This window comes from Anomaloglossus baeobatrachus, chromosome 4 (assembly GCF_048569485.1).
Source record: "Anomaloglossus baeobatrachus isolate aAnoBae1 chromosome 4, aAnoBae1.hap1, whole genome shotgun sequence".
NCBI lineage: Eukaryota > Metazoa > Chordata > Amphibia > Anura > Aromobatidae > Anomaloglossus > Anomaloglossus baeobatrachus.
Genome location: NC_134356.1, coordinates 665094539 through 665107362, shown reverse-complemented (window position 1 = coordinate 665107362; position 12824 = coordinate 665094539). Strand labels below are relative to the sequence as shown.

The 12824-nt window shown below is 50.7% G+C and overlaps 1 protein-coding gene across 1 annotated transcript; it reads left to right on the top strand.

Moving 5' to 3' along the window:
* The first annotated feature begins 2983 nt into the window (after positions 1–2983).
* Positions 2984–12824, top strand: CLPP (caseinolytic mitochondrial matrix peptidase proteolytic subunit). The gene is made up of 7 exons (XM_075343145.1): positions 2984–3086; positions 3324–3425; positions 4815–4886; positions 4967–5063; positions 5273–5460; positions 5653–5758; positions 12384–12824. Exons 1-7 carry the CDS (start codon positions 3063–3065, stop codon positions 12554–12556), a joined length of 762 nt encoding a protein of 253 aa, XP_075199260.1. The 5' UTR covers positions 2984–3062; the 3' UTR covers positions 12557–12824.

The following is a 12824-nucleotide window of genomic DNA, read 5'->3' as shown; positions in this document are numbered from 1 at the left end:
AATCACAGCAGCCGGTGGGCGTGTGACTATGGAGTATAGAAATAAATAAATAATTTAAAAAAACGGCGTGCGGCTCCCCCATTTTAATACCAGCCAGATAAAGCCATACGGATGAAGGCTGGTATTCTCAGGATGGGGAGCCCCACGTTATGGGGAGCCCCCCAGCCTAGCAATATCAGTCAGCAGCCGCCCAGAATTGCCGCATACATTATATGCGACAGTTCTGGGACTGTACCCGGCTCTTCCCGATTTGCCCTGGTGCGTTGGCAAATCGGGGTAATAAGGAGTTAATGGCAGCCCATAGCTGCCAATAAGTCCTAGATTAATCATGTCAGGCGTCTCCCCGAGATACCTTCCATGATTAATCTGTAAGTGACAGTTAAAAAACACACACACACCCGAAAAAATAATTTATTAGAAATAAAAAACACTAACAAAGTCACTCATCACCAATTTATTAACCCCGACAAAGCCCTCCATGTCCGGCGTAATCCACGGACCTCCAGCGTCGCATCCAGCTCTGCTGCATGCAGGTGACAGGAGCAGCAGAAGACACCGCCGCTCCTGTCAGCTCCACGCAGCAAATGAGGTGAGTATCGCGATCAGCTGCTATCAGTCAGGTAACTTGCGGCCACCGCTGGATCCAGTGGTGGCCGCGGGTAACCTCAGTGACAGCTCAGCTGATCGCTATACTCACCTCAGTTGCTGCGTGGAGCTGACCGGAGCGGCGGTGTATCCTGCTGCTCCTGTCACCTGCATGCAGCAGAGCTGGATGCAACGCTGGAGGTCCGTGGAGGTCCGGACATGGAGGGCTTTGTCGGGGTTAATAAATTGGTGATGAGGGACTTTGTTAGTGTTTTTTATTTCTAATAAATTATTTTTTCGGGTGTGTGTGTTTTTTAACTGTCACTTACAGATTAATCATGGAAGGAATCTTGGGGAGACGCCTGACATGATTAATCTAGGATTTAGTGGCCGCTATGGGCTGCCATTAACTCCTTATTACCCCGATTTGCCAACGCACCAGGGAAAATCGGGAAGAGCCGGGTACAGTCCCAGAACTGTCGCATATAATGTATGCGGCAATTCTGGGCAGCTGCTGACTGATATTGTTAGGCTGGGGGGCTCCCCATAACGTGGGGCTCCCCATCCTGAGAATACCAGCCTTCAGCCGTATGGCTTTATCTAGCTGGTATTAAAATGGGGGAGCCGCACGCCGTTTTTTTAAATTATTTATTTATTTCTATACTCCATTGGGACACGCCCACCGGCTGCTGTGATTGGGTGCAGTGACACAGCTGTCACTCAGCGTGGTGGGCGTGTCTGACTGCAACCAATCACAGGCGCCGGTGGGCGGGTAAAGCAGGGAATATGAGATTGATTAATGGGCGGCCGGCTTTTTCAAAATAGTAAAAGCCGCCGGAGTTATTATAACAGCCGTGCAGCGCCGGGGATCGGGGAACGGTAAGTATGAGAGAGGGGGAGAACTGACCGACAGACAGCGAGAGGGACAGATAAGACAGAGAGACCGACCGACAGACATAGAGACAGACCGACGGACTGAGGGAGAGAACGAAACAGAAAAAGAAAAAAGACCGACATCACATGAAAAAAGCACAAAACGTACAGGGAGCAAACAGAGATGCGTCCGTGTCACTCGGACGTGCGCACAGACCCATTGACTTTCATTGGGTCCGTGCTGCGTGTTGCGTGCAGAAAACGGACATGCTTCCGTGCAAAACGCACACAGGTACGGATCACGGACAAACGGACATGCATCAAAAACGCACGTGGAGCTTTTATCATACAATAACATTGGTGCACGTTTGGCCGTGTCTCCAGTATACACGGAAACGGACCAAACACGCACGTGTTTCACGGATGTGTGTTTCAGGCCTGAATGATGTATGTGTGGTGTATTGTAATGTATGGTAGATGTAGAGTATGTCTGCTGTATTATAATGTATGGGTGATGTACAGTATATGTTCTGTATTGTAGTGATGGTGGCGGGGAACAGTGCGATCCCTGCCGGAGCGCATTAAATTGCGCTGTCAGAGTTTGACAGCGCAATCTAAGGGGTTAACAGGCGCGGGTGGATCTCTGATCCACCCGTGCCTGTTAGCTGCATGTCGGCTGATCAAATCAGCTGACATGTGCAGGAAAAGACGTGGGCTCACTGCGCGAGCCCACATCAAAGGGAGGCGACCTAGGACGTATATATACGTCCTAGGTCATTACGGGGTTAATACTCGCCAGTATTGGTAACGTATGGGCGCTGTATGTGTGTTGTGGATGTAAAGTATGTGTGATGTCCATGTAATGGATGCTTTATAGATGATTATCACTGAATAGAACGAAATAAAACATCGTAATAAAAGTTATGTCTCTTGAGATGTTGCAACATAAAAATAGTTCTTGTTTTCAGTGTATATGGCGTAGAGGCTTGTGGTGGAGGCGCAGTCAGGGCAGGAGTTGCTCTGGGTGCAGCCTTTCAAGTTTCTGGCTGTTGCCTAGTAACATGCAAAACAGGAAGTGGGTGACTACCCCTCCATCTTACTGGGGAAGAAGTAAACGTGATGTGATCATGTTAATATCCAGCCCATACTATGTGTCTGAATCTACTTCTTGTCCACCATAGCCACACACACTTTGTCTCCTACACAGCTACAATAAAATGGCGGATATCATGGACAGTGACCGCCGCCTGAGCAAATGTACATGTTGTACACAGCGCCCGTTACCATAGTAACACGCCTCTCACACGTCAGATGACTTCAGAAACTTTGCCAGCAACTGACATGGCGGCCAGCAGGGCGGCTTCACGTGTCCCCCTGTGTGACGTCACTTCCTCATTTCCGCTCTTTCCTGACATTTGTGTCTCTGTCTCAGTGGCCATTTTTCCGGGGCCCAGAGCTGTTTCTTCGGATCCGGTGGTCTCCAAAAACATGGCTGCCCAGGTCGGTCCAACGCTGCACAAATGGAGACATTTTTTTCGTTCTTTATTTATCTGTGACATGTAATTTTTGTAACTTTGTGAGGCAGCTGGTGACACCAGGACGGCATGGAACTGCTTATCAGAGGGACGGTGGGTGACTGTCATGGAGGGAGGCCTGATCACATTAATACATCCCATAATGCACTGCTGAGCTCCTGTATTAGAGGCATCAGCTAATATCTGTGCAGCAGTGGTGGGAATCACGTCCAGCAAGCAATGTCAGTTGCTGGGGATTGTAGTTCCACAAGATCTCTTGCTGCAGGGGGTGGTGGACTGATATGTCGTGATGATATGTGCTGACCTGTCTGTTATGTATTTTTTCTATAGAGGCCGGTACTGAGGGGGATATGTGCCCTCCAGCAGGTCAGGACCCTACATCGAGCTCCGCCGAGGCTCTCCCCTCTCATCCCTATAGTGGTGGAGCAAACGGTCAGTAAGAAATGTACAAATCCTGGAAAATGGTATATACATATATAGGAATACTGTACTGATCCGGAGTTACATCCTGTATTATACTCCAGAGCTGCACTCTCTTTTCTGCTGGTGCAGTCACTGTGTACATTACATTACTGATCCTGGATTATTCTCCAGAGCTGCACTCACTATTCTGCTGGTGCAGTCACTGTCTACATACATTACTGATCCTGAGTTACCTCCTGTATTATACTCCACAGCTGCACTCACTATTCTGCTGGTGCAGTCACGGTGTATATACATTACATTACTGATCCTGAGTTACATCCTGTATTATACTCCAGAGCTGCACTCACTATTCTGCTGGTGCAGTCACTGTGTACATACATTACTGATCCTGGATTATTCTCCAGAGCTGCACTCACTATTCTGCTGGTGCAGTCACGGTGTATATACATTACATTACTGATCCTGAGTTACCTCCTGTATTATACTCCAGAGCTGCACTCACTATCCTGCTGGTGCAGTCACTATGTACATACATTACATTACTGATCCTGACTTACCTCCTGTATTATACTCCAGAGCTGCACTCACTATCCTGCTGGTGCAGTCACTATGTACATACATTACATTACTGATCCTGACTTACCTCCTGTATTATACTCCAGAGCTGTACTCACTATCCTGCTGGTGCAGTCACTATGTACATACATTACATTACTGATCCTGACTTACCTCCTGTATTATACTCCAGAGCTGCACTCACTATCCTGCTGGTGCAGTCACTATGTACATACATTACATTACTGATCCTGACTTACCTCCTGTATTATACTCCAGAGCTGTACTCACTATCCTGCTGGTGCAGTCACTATGTACATACATTACATTACTGATCCTGACTTACCTCCTGTATTATACTCCAGAGCTGCACTCACTATTCTGCTGGTGCAGTCACTGTGTACATACATTACATTACTGATCCTGACTTACCTCCTGTATTATACTCCAGAGCTACACTCACTATTCTGCTGGTGCAGTCACTGTGTACATACATTACATTACTGATCCTGCATTATACTCCAGAGCTGCACTCACTATTCTGCTGGTGCAGTCACTGTGTACATACATTACATTACTGATCCTGAGTTACCTCCTGTGTTACACTCCAGAGCTGCACTCACTATTCTGCTGGTGCAGTCACTGTGTACATACATTACATTACTGATCCTGAGTTACCTCCTGTGTTACACTCCAGAGCTGCACTCACTATTCTGCTGGTGCAGTCACTGTGTACATACATTACATTACTGATCCTGAGTTACCTCCTGTGTTACACTCCAGAGCTGCACTCACATGTTTGGTTGCACTGTTTTACACTGTTTCTCCATTACTTTACAGGGCCGTGGGGAGCGGGCGTATGACATTTACTCCAGGTTACTGCGGGAGCGTATTATCTGTGTTATGGGACCGGTGAGATTCCTGATTATTAACCCCTTCTCCTCTGCAGTGCCCCCTCCCCCATACTCACACCTATTTCTTCATTGGCTCAGATTGACGACTCTCTCTCCAGCCTGGTGATCGCGCAGCTCCTGTTCCTGCAGTCAGAGAGTAATAAGAAGCCCATTCACATGTACATCAACAGCCCAGGTAACTGGAGGAGCCTTAAGAATTGGGGTCACCTCTATAGTTCTGGCCTCTTCATATGACGGGTCACACTTTCTCATATGCTTTGTGTTTCAGTTCTGCATTGATCCCAAGATCTCTGCTTGCTGTCAACTAGTGGGGGCAGATTGAAGCCCCCCCGTATACTGTTTAGCAGTATATAGCGGTCATACTTTGCTTAAATCTATTTGCAGGGGGCTCTGTGACGTCCGGTCTGGCGATATACGACACTATGCAGTATATACTGAACCCCATCTGTACGTGGTGTGTGGGACAAGCAGCCAGTATGGGGTCCCTTCTCTTGGCAGCCGGATCCCATGGAATGAGACACTCATTGCCAAACTCTCGAATAATGATCCACCAGCCCTCAGGAGGCGCCCGGGTAAGTCATATATACACAGACATGGAGGCGTTACTTATGTGCTGACCGCTTACACATAGCATAGGGGTGCAGAGGTAACAGTTACCTCTGTAAGCTGGGGGTCAGGCTCTAGTAAGAAGACACATGGCACAGTGACAGATTTGTGGGCTCGGGAATGACCTGGAATGTTGTACTGATATCTGTCATCCTCAGGGTCAGGCCACCGACATCGCTATACAGGCGGAGGAAATCCTCAAGCTCAAGAAACAGATTAACGACATTTACGCAAAGCACACGCGTCAGCCGCTGTCCGTGATCGGTGAGTCCACGCTGCACCCCGCGGAGTGTGACTCCTCCACAGTCACCTGCCACCATGGAAGTGTCCAGATTTACCAGAGATTGTGTATATAGCGCTTGCTCGCTCGCTCTCTATCTCTCTTGCGCTCTCTCTCTCGCTTTCTTTCTGTCGTGCGCTCTTTTTGTCTCTCTATTTCTTTCACTCCTCGGTCTTTCCTTCTCTCGTTCTGTCGCGCTCTCTCGCTCTTTTTGTCTCGCTCCATTGCTTTCTCTCCTCTCACTCTTTCTCCCGCACTTTCTTTCGCTCTCTTTCTGTCGCACGCTCTTTTTCTCTTTGCCTTGCCCTATTTCTTTCTTTCTCTTCTTTTCTGTCTCTCCTTCTCCTGCTCTCTCTGTCGCATTCTCTCTTTTTCATTCTTTCTCTGTCTCGTTTTCTTGCTCTTTCTGTCACGCTCTCTCTTGCTTTTTCTTTCTCTCCTCTCCCGCTCTTTGTCTCCCTCTCTCCATGTCCTCTCGCTGTGTGTCGCTCTCTCGCACGCTCTCTCTTGCTCTGTCTCCCTCTCTCCCTGTCCTCTCGCTGTGTGTTGCTCTCTCCCTGTCCTCTCGCTGTGTCGCTCTCTCGCATGGACTCACTTGCTGTTTGCTTCCTCTCTCCCTGTCCTCTCGCTGTGTCGCTCTCTCTCGCACGCACTCTCTCTTGCTCTTTGTCTCCCTCTCACTGTCCTCTCGCTGTGTGTCGCTCTCTCGCACGCACTGCCTCTCTCCCTGTCCTCTCGCTGTGTGTCCCTCTCTCTCTGTCCTCTCGCTGTGTTGCTTTCTCGCACACTGCCTCTCTCCCCGTCCTCTCGCTGTGTGTCGCTCTCTCTCTGTCCTCTCGCTGTGTGTCGCTCTCTCGCACGCACTCCCTGTCCTCTCGCTGTGTGTCCCTCTCTCGCTGTGTGTCCCTCTCTCTCTGTCCTCTCGCTGTGTGTCGCTCTCTCGCACGCACTCTCTCTTGCTCTGTCTCCCTCTCTCCCTGTCCTCTCGCTATGTGTCGCTCTCTCGCTCGCACTCTTGCTCTGTCTCTCTCTCTCCCTGTCCTCTCGCTGTGTGTCGCTCTCTCGCACGCACTCCCTCTCTCCCTGTCCTCTCGCTGTGTGTCGCTCTCTCTCCCTGTCCTCTCGCTGTGTGTCCCTCTCTCTCTGTCCTCTCGCTGTGTCGCTCTCTCCCTGTCCTCTCGCTGTGTGTCCCTCTCTCTGTCCTCTCGCTGTGTGTCGCTCTCTCTCCCTGTCCTCTCGCTGTGTGTCCCTCTCTCTCTGTCCTCTCGCTGTGTCGCTCTCTCCCTGTCCTCTCGCTGTGTCCCTCTCTCTGTCCTCTCGCTTTGTGTCGCTCTCTCGCACGCACTCCCTCTCTCCCTGTCCTCTCGCTGTGTCCCTCTCTCTCTGTCCTCTCGCTGTGTGTCGCTCTCTCGCTCGCACTCTCTTGCTCTTTGTCTCCCTCTCTTTCTGTCCTCTCGCTGTGTCGCTCTCTCGCACGCACTCTCTCTTGCTCTTTGTCTCCCTCTCTCTCTGTCCTCACTGTGTGTCGCTCTCTCGCACGCACTCTCTCTTGCTCTTTATCTCCCTCTCTCCCTGTCCTCTCGCTGTGTCGCTCTCTCTCTCGCTCGCACTCTCTTGCTCTTTGTCTCCCTCTCTCTCTGTCCTCTCGCTGTGTCGCTCTCTCACACGCACTCTCTCTTGCTCTTTGTCTCCCTCTCCTCTCGCTGTGTCGCTCTCTCGCACGCACTCTCTTGCTCTTTGTCTCCCTCTCTCCCTGTCCTCTCGCTGTGTGTCCCTCTCTCTCTGTCCTCCCTCTCTCCCTGTCCTCTCACTGTGTCCCTCTCTCTGTCCTCTCGCTGTGTCGCTCTCTCGCACGCACTCCCTCTCTCCCTGTCCTCTCGCTATGTGTCGCTCTCTCGCTCGCACTCTCTCTTGCTCTTTGTCTCCCTCTCTCCCTGTCCTCTCGCTGTGTGTCGCTCTCTCGCACGCACTCCCTCTCTCCCTGTCCTCTCGCTGTGTGTCGCTCTCTCTGTCCTCTCGCTGTGTGTCCCTCTCTCTCTGTCCTCTCGCTGTGTCGCTCTCTCCCTGTCCTCTCGCTGTGTGTCCCTCTCTCTCTGTCCTCTCGCTTTGTGTCGCTCTCTCGCACGCACTCCCTCTCTCCCTGTCTTCTCGCTGTGTCCCTCTCTCTGTCCTCTCGCTGTGTCGCTCTCTCTCTCTCTCGCTCGCACTCTTTTGCTCTTTATCTCCCTCTCGCCCTGTCCTCTCGCTGTGTCGCTCTCTCTCTCGCACTCTCTTGCTCTTTGTCTCCCTCTCTCTCTGTCCTCTCGCTGTGTCGCTCTCTCGCTCGCACTCTCTCTTGCTCTTTGTCTCCCTCTCTCTCTGTCCTCTCGCTGTGTCGCTCTCTCGCACGCACTCTCTCTTGCTCTTTGTCTCCCTCTCCTCTCGCTGTGTCGCTCTCTCGCACGCACTCTCTTGCTCTTTGTCTCCCTCTCTCTCTGTCCTCTCGCTGTGTGTCGCTCTCTCGCTCGCACTCTCTCTTGCTCTTTGTCTCCCTCTCTCCCTGTCCTCTCGCTGTGTGTCGCTCTCTCGCACGCACTCCCTCTCTCCCTGTCCTCTCGCTGTGTGTCCCTCTCTCTCTGTCCTCTCGCTGTGTGTCGCTCTCTCTGTCCTCTCGCTGTGTGTCCCTCTCTCTCTGTCCTCTCGCTGTGTCGCTCTCTCCCTGTCCTCTCGCTGTGTGTCCCTCTCTCTCTGTCCTCTCGCTTTGTGTCGCTCTCTCGCTCGCACTCTCTCTTGCTCTTTGTCTCCCTCTCTCTGTCCTCTCGCTTTGTGTCGCGCTCTCGCACGCACTCCCTCTCTCCCTGTCCTCTCGCTGTGTCCCTCTCTCTCTGTCCTCTCGCTGTGTGTCGCTCTCTCGCTCGCACTCTCTTGCTCTTTGTCTCCCTCTCTTTCTGTCCTCTCGCTGTGTCGCTCTCTCGCACGCACTCTCTCTTGCTCTTTGTCTCCCTCTCTCTCTGTCCTCACTGTGTGTCGCTCTCTCGCACGCACTCTCTCTTGCTCTTTATCTCCCTCTCTCCCTGTCCTCTCGCTGTGTCGCTCTCTCTCTCGCTCGCACTCTCTTGCTCTTTGTCTCCCTCTCTCCCTGTCCTCTCGCTGTGTGTCCCTCTCTCTCTGTCCTCCCTCTCTCCCTGTCCTCTCACTGTGTCCCTCTCTCTGTCCTCTCGCTGTGTCGCTCTCTCGCACGCACTCCCTCTCTCCCTGTCCTCTCGCTATGTGTCGCTCTCTCGCTCGCACTCTCTCTTGCTCTTTGTCTCCCTCTCTCCCTGTCCTCTCGCTGTGTGTCGCTCTCTCGCACGCACTCCCTCTCTCTCTGTCCTCTCGCTGTGTGTCGCTCTCTCTGTCCTCTCGCTGTGTGTCCCTCTCTCTCTGTCCTCTCGCTGTGTCGCTCTCTCCCTGTCCTCTCGCTGTGTGTCCCTCTCTCTCTGTCCTCTCGCTTTGTGTCGCTCTCTCGCACGCACTCCCTCTCTCCCTGTCTTCTCGCTGTGTCCCTCTCTCTGTCCTCTCGCTGTGTCGCTCTCTCTCTCTCGCACTCTTTTGCTCTTTATCTCCCTCTCGCCCTGTCCTCTCGCTGTGTCGCTCTCTCTCTCGCACTCTCTTGCTCTTTGTCTCCCTCTCTCTCTGTCCTCTCGCTGTGTCGCTCTCTCGCTCGCACTCTCTCTTGCTCTTTGTCTCCCTCTCTCTCTGTCCTCTCGCTGTGTCGCTCTCTCGCACGCACTCTCTCTTGCTCTTTGTCTCCCTCTCCTCTCGCTGTGTCGCTCTCTCGCACGCACTCTCTTGCTCTTTATCTCCCTCTCTCCCTGTCCTCTCGCTGTGTGTCGCTCTCTCTCTCTCGCTCGCACTCTCTTGCTCTGTGTCCCTCTCTCTCTGTCCTCTCGCTGTGTGTTGCTCTCTCGCACGCACTCTCTCTTGCTCTGTCTCCCTCTCTCTCTGTCCACTCGCTGTATGTCGCTCTCTCGCACGCTCTCTCTTGCTCTGTCTCCCTCTCTCTCTGTCCACTCGCTGTATGTCGCTCTCTCGCACGCACTCTCTTGCTCTTTGTCTCCCTCTCTTTCTGTCCTCTCGCTGTGTCGCTCTCTCGCACGCACTCTCTTGCTCTTTGTCTCCCTCTCTCTGTCCTCTTGCTGTGTGTCGCTCTCTCGCACGCACTCTCTTGCTCTTTGTCTCCCTCTCTGTCCTCTCGCTGTGTCGCTCTCTCTTTCTGTCCTCTCGCTGTGTCGCTCTCTCTCCCTGTCCTCTCGCTGTGTCGCTCTCTCTCCCTGTCCTCTCGCTGTGTCGCTCTCTCTCTGTCCTCTCGCTGTGTCGCTCTCTCTCTGTCCTCTCGCTGTGTCGCTCTCTCTCCCTGTCCTCTCGCTGTGTGTCGCTCTCTCTGTCCTCTCGCTGTGTCGCTCTCTCTCCCTGTCCTCTCGCTGTGTCCCTCTCTGTCCTCTCGCTGTGTGTCGCACTCTCGCACGCACTCTCTCTCTGTCCTCTCGCTGTGTGTCGCTCTCTCTCCCTGTCCTCTCGCTGTGTGTCCCTCTCTCTGTCCTCTCGCTGTGTGTCGCTCTCTCGCACGCACTCTCTCTCTGTCCTCTCGCTGTGTGTTGCTCTCTCACACGCACTCTCTCTCGCTCTTTGTCTCACTCTGTTTCTTTCTCTCCTTCTCGCTGTGTGTCGCTCACATCCTCTCGCTCTATTTCTGTCTTTCTCTCGCTTCTGTTTTTTTTTTTCTCTTTCTCAAAAGTAGAGACCTGTTGATTCTTCATGCGTTTTTTGCTAAGAAAACACTCAATTCTTACAATTCAAATGAACATGAAAGCTAAAAAAAAAAAAGCATGTCCACTGCACAAGTCACTCGTGGTTTTTCTCATTGCTTTATGGAAATTTAAAAAAAGGCTTGAAAACTTACTGGAAAAAACCCAAAACCAATGGTGGAATTGCATATTTTTCACCATTCCATTACACTTTGTTTTTTTCCCTCATTGCTCGGTACATTTTATTGTAAAATGACTGATGTCATGATGTCCAACAAGCCTACAACCTACAATAGCCCTCAGTCCAGTAGACCACTGCGCAACCAGCTCTGTCCTCACCTATTGTACCATCACCCATTCCCTGCAGACTGTGAGCCCTCGCGGACAGGGTCCTCTCTCCTCCTGTACCAGTCTGTCTTGTACTGTTAATGATTGTTGTACGTATACCCTCTTTCACTTGTAAAGCGCCATGGAATAAATGGCGCTATAATAATAAATAATAATAATAATAATGTCATTGAAAACCACAAGTAAAGATGAGCGAAACTGAGGTTGGGTTTTCAAACTGAACACCAACTTAAAAACACAGGGCTCGGGTTCTGGGATTGGATGCTTTACGTGCTCGTGTACGCTCGGTGCGAGCCCCTTTTAGTGTTTGAACAGCTCGCACTGGGGGTATCAACAGCATGATCGGATGTAGGGTGCAACCCCAAACAAAAATTTCAAAATGCTGGCTTACCCTCCCCCGGAAGAGATCTGCTTATGGCTGGCTGTATGTGGACGGAGACAAGTACTGCCACTCACTGTTTGTGAACCTTTTTTGACAAGGTTCGGACATGTGGAGGTTCGGTTTGTTTACTGCCGGCGAACCTTTAAAGGTGCGCCCATCTCTACCCACATGTCAACAGAAAAACAGGAAAGTTTTGTCTCTTTAAAGAACGTGAGGAAACAATACAAATGTAAAAAATATTATTGTGTGGAGGCAGGAGGTGGATATTGTTGATGGTGGTCCTGTTCTTCCTTCCAGTACTTGCAATTGGGATGGGGCCGGAGGGCCTAGCTTGGGGGCCAGTGCCGTCTAGGCTTCCTGTACCTCCTGGTAATACTTTGTACAGGACTTTTTTTCAATATTGTCTGTTGGTTGCATTCATTATCGACCAGTAGATTTGCTGATAGTGTCAAGGGAGGAATTTGGGTGAAGACTGCTAATGGAGTCTTCGTTTGGGATATCCAGAGACGGTGCCGTATTAGCTGTATACCAGTGCCGATATATCAATGTATCAGACAATGAACACACAGACATGCTCTCTTTGAGCCAGCGTCATCAACTGAACTCGTGTTTTGGAAGACACCCAATTATACAGAAAAGCTACTTTGGCCTTGAAGCTAAACAGGGAGTTCTCCACTCCTTAATTTCTCACAGCATCTTGTAAAACACATCTTTTGTTCCTTGCACATTCTTTCTGTGTGAACATTACTGATAAGACTTTTGCTCATTAATTGAAAACTTCCATTATTTGTACATCTGTTCACTTATCCTTGGTAACCCCTTCTTGACTATACAACTTTGAACAGGGAGTATTATAGAGCTGTGCAATTGCTACATAGACAGACAGACTATTATACAACTACATCTACATTTTGATTATTTACATACACAGATATTCTTATTACGTTTAAACAAACATACTACAGCTCAGGCCACCTTCACAGTAGGAGACGAGGGTCCGCTTCCTAAATGCAAGTCCAGGATGAATTCTATTTTTTTGTGCAGCAACAAATGTTAAAATTATAAGAACATCTTATAAAAATCCTTAATCGTGGCTTCCGTTTCCTTCCGCAGAGTCAGTCATGGAGAGAGATCGCTACATGAGTCCCACAGAAGCTCAGGAGTTCGGTATCCTGGACAAGGTGTTGGTGCACCCCCCTCAAAATGGAGAAGACGAACCAGAACTGGTCCGAAAAACAGAGGAGCAGCTACCGCCACTGCAGCAGCCACCGCCATCTGAGCCTTAGATGGAGGAGAGGCAGAACTGTGCAGCTACAGGTCACACTGAGCCCCAGACTAGCAGCGTCCTCACCCACAGGGGACCCAGACTCTTCTAAAGATTTTACATGAGGTGGAACGTCTCATGGATGATGGCGGATAGGCCACATTACACTGCCCCCTGGTGGCAGAGACGAGACAGGTATCACCAGTAGGAACTGTGCAGATGGATCTTCACGTCATTGTCTACCTGATTGTAGCCCATGGCTTGTAGGTTGGTAAAAAAAAATAATAAAA

Bases quoted from the DNA above. Each gene is read 5' to 3' on its own strand.
- CLPP (XM_075343145.1), top strand. From the start codon at position 3,063: ATGGAACTGCTTATCAGAGGGACG. The intron at 3,087-3,323 runs GTGGGTGACTGT...TTTTTTCTATAG, and splicing joins AACTGCTTATCAGAGGGACG to AGGCCGGTACTGAGGGGGAT. The intron at 5,064-5,272 runs GTAACTGGAGGA...ATCTATTTGCAG, and splicing joins CATGTACATCAACAGCCCAG to GGGGCTCTGTGACGTCCGGT.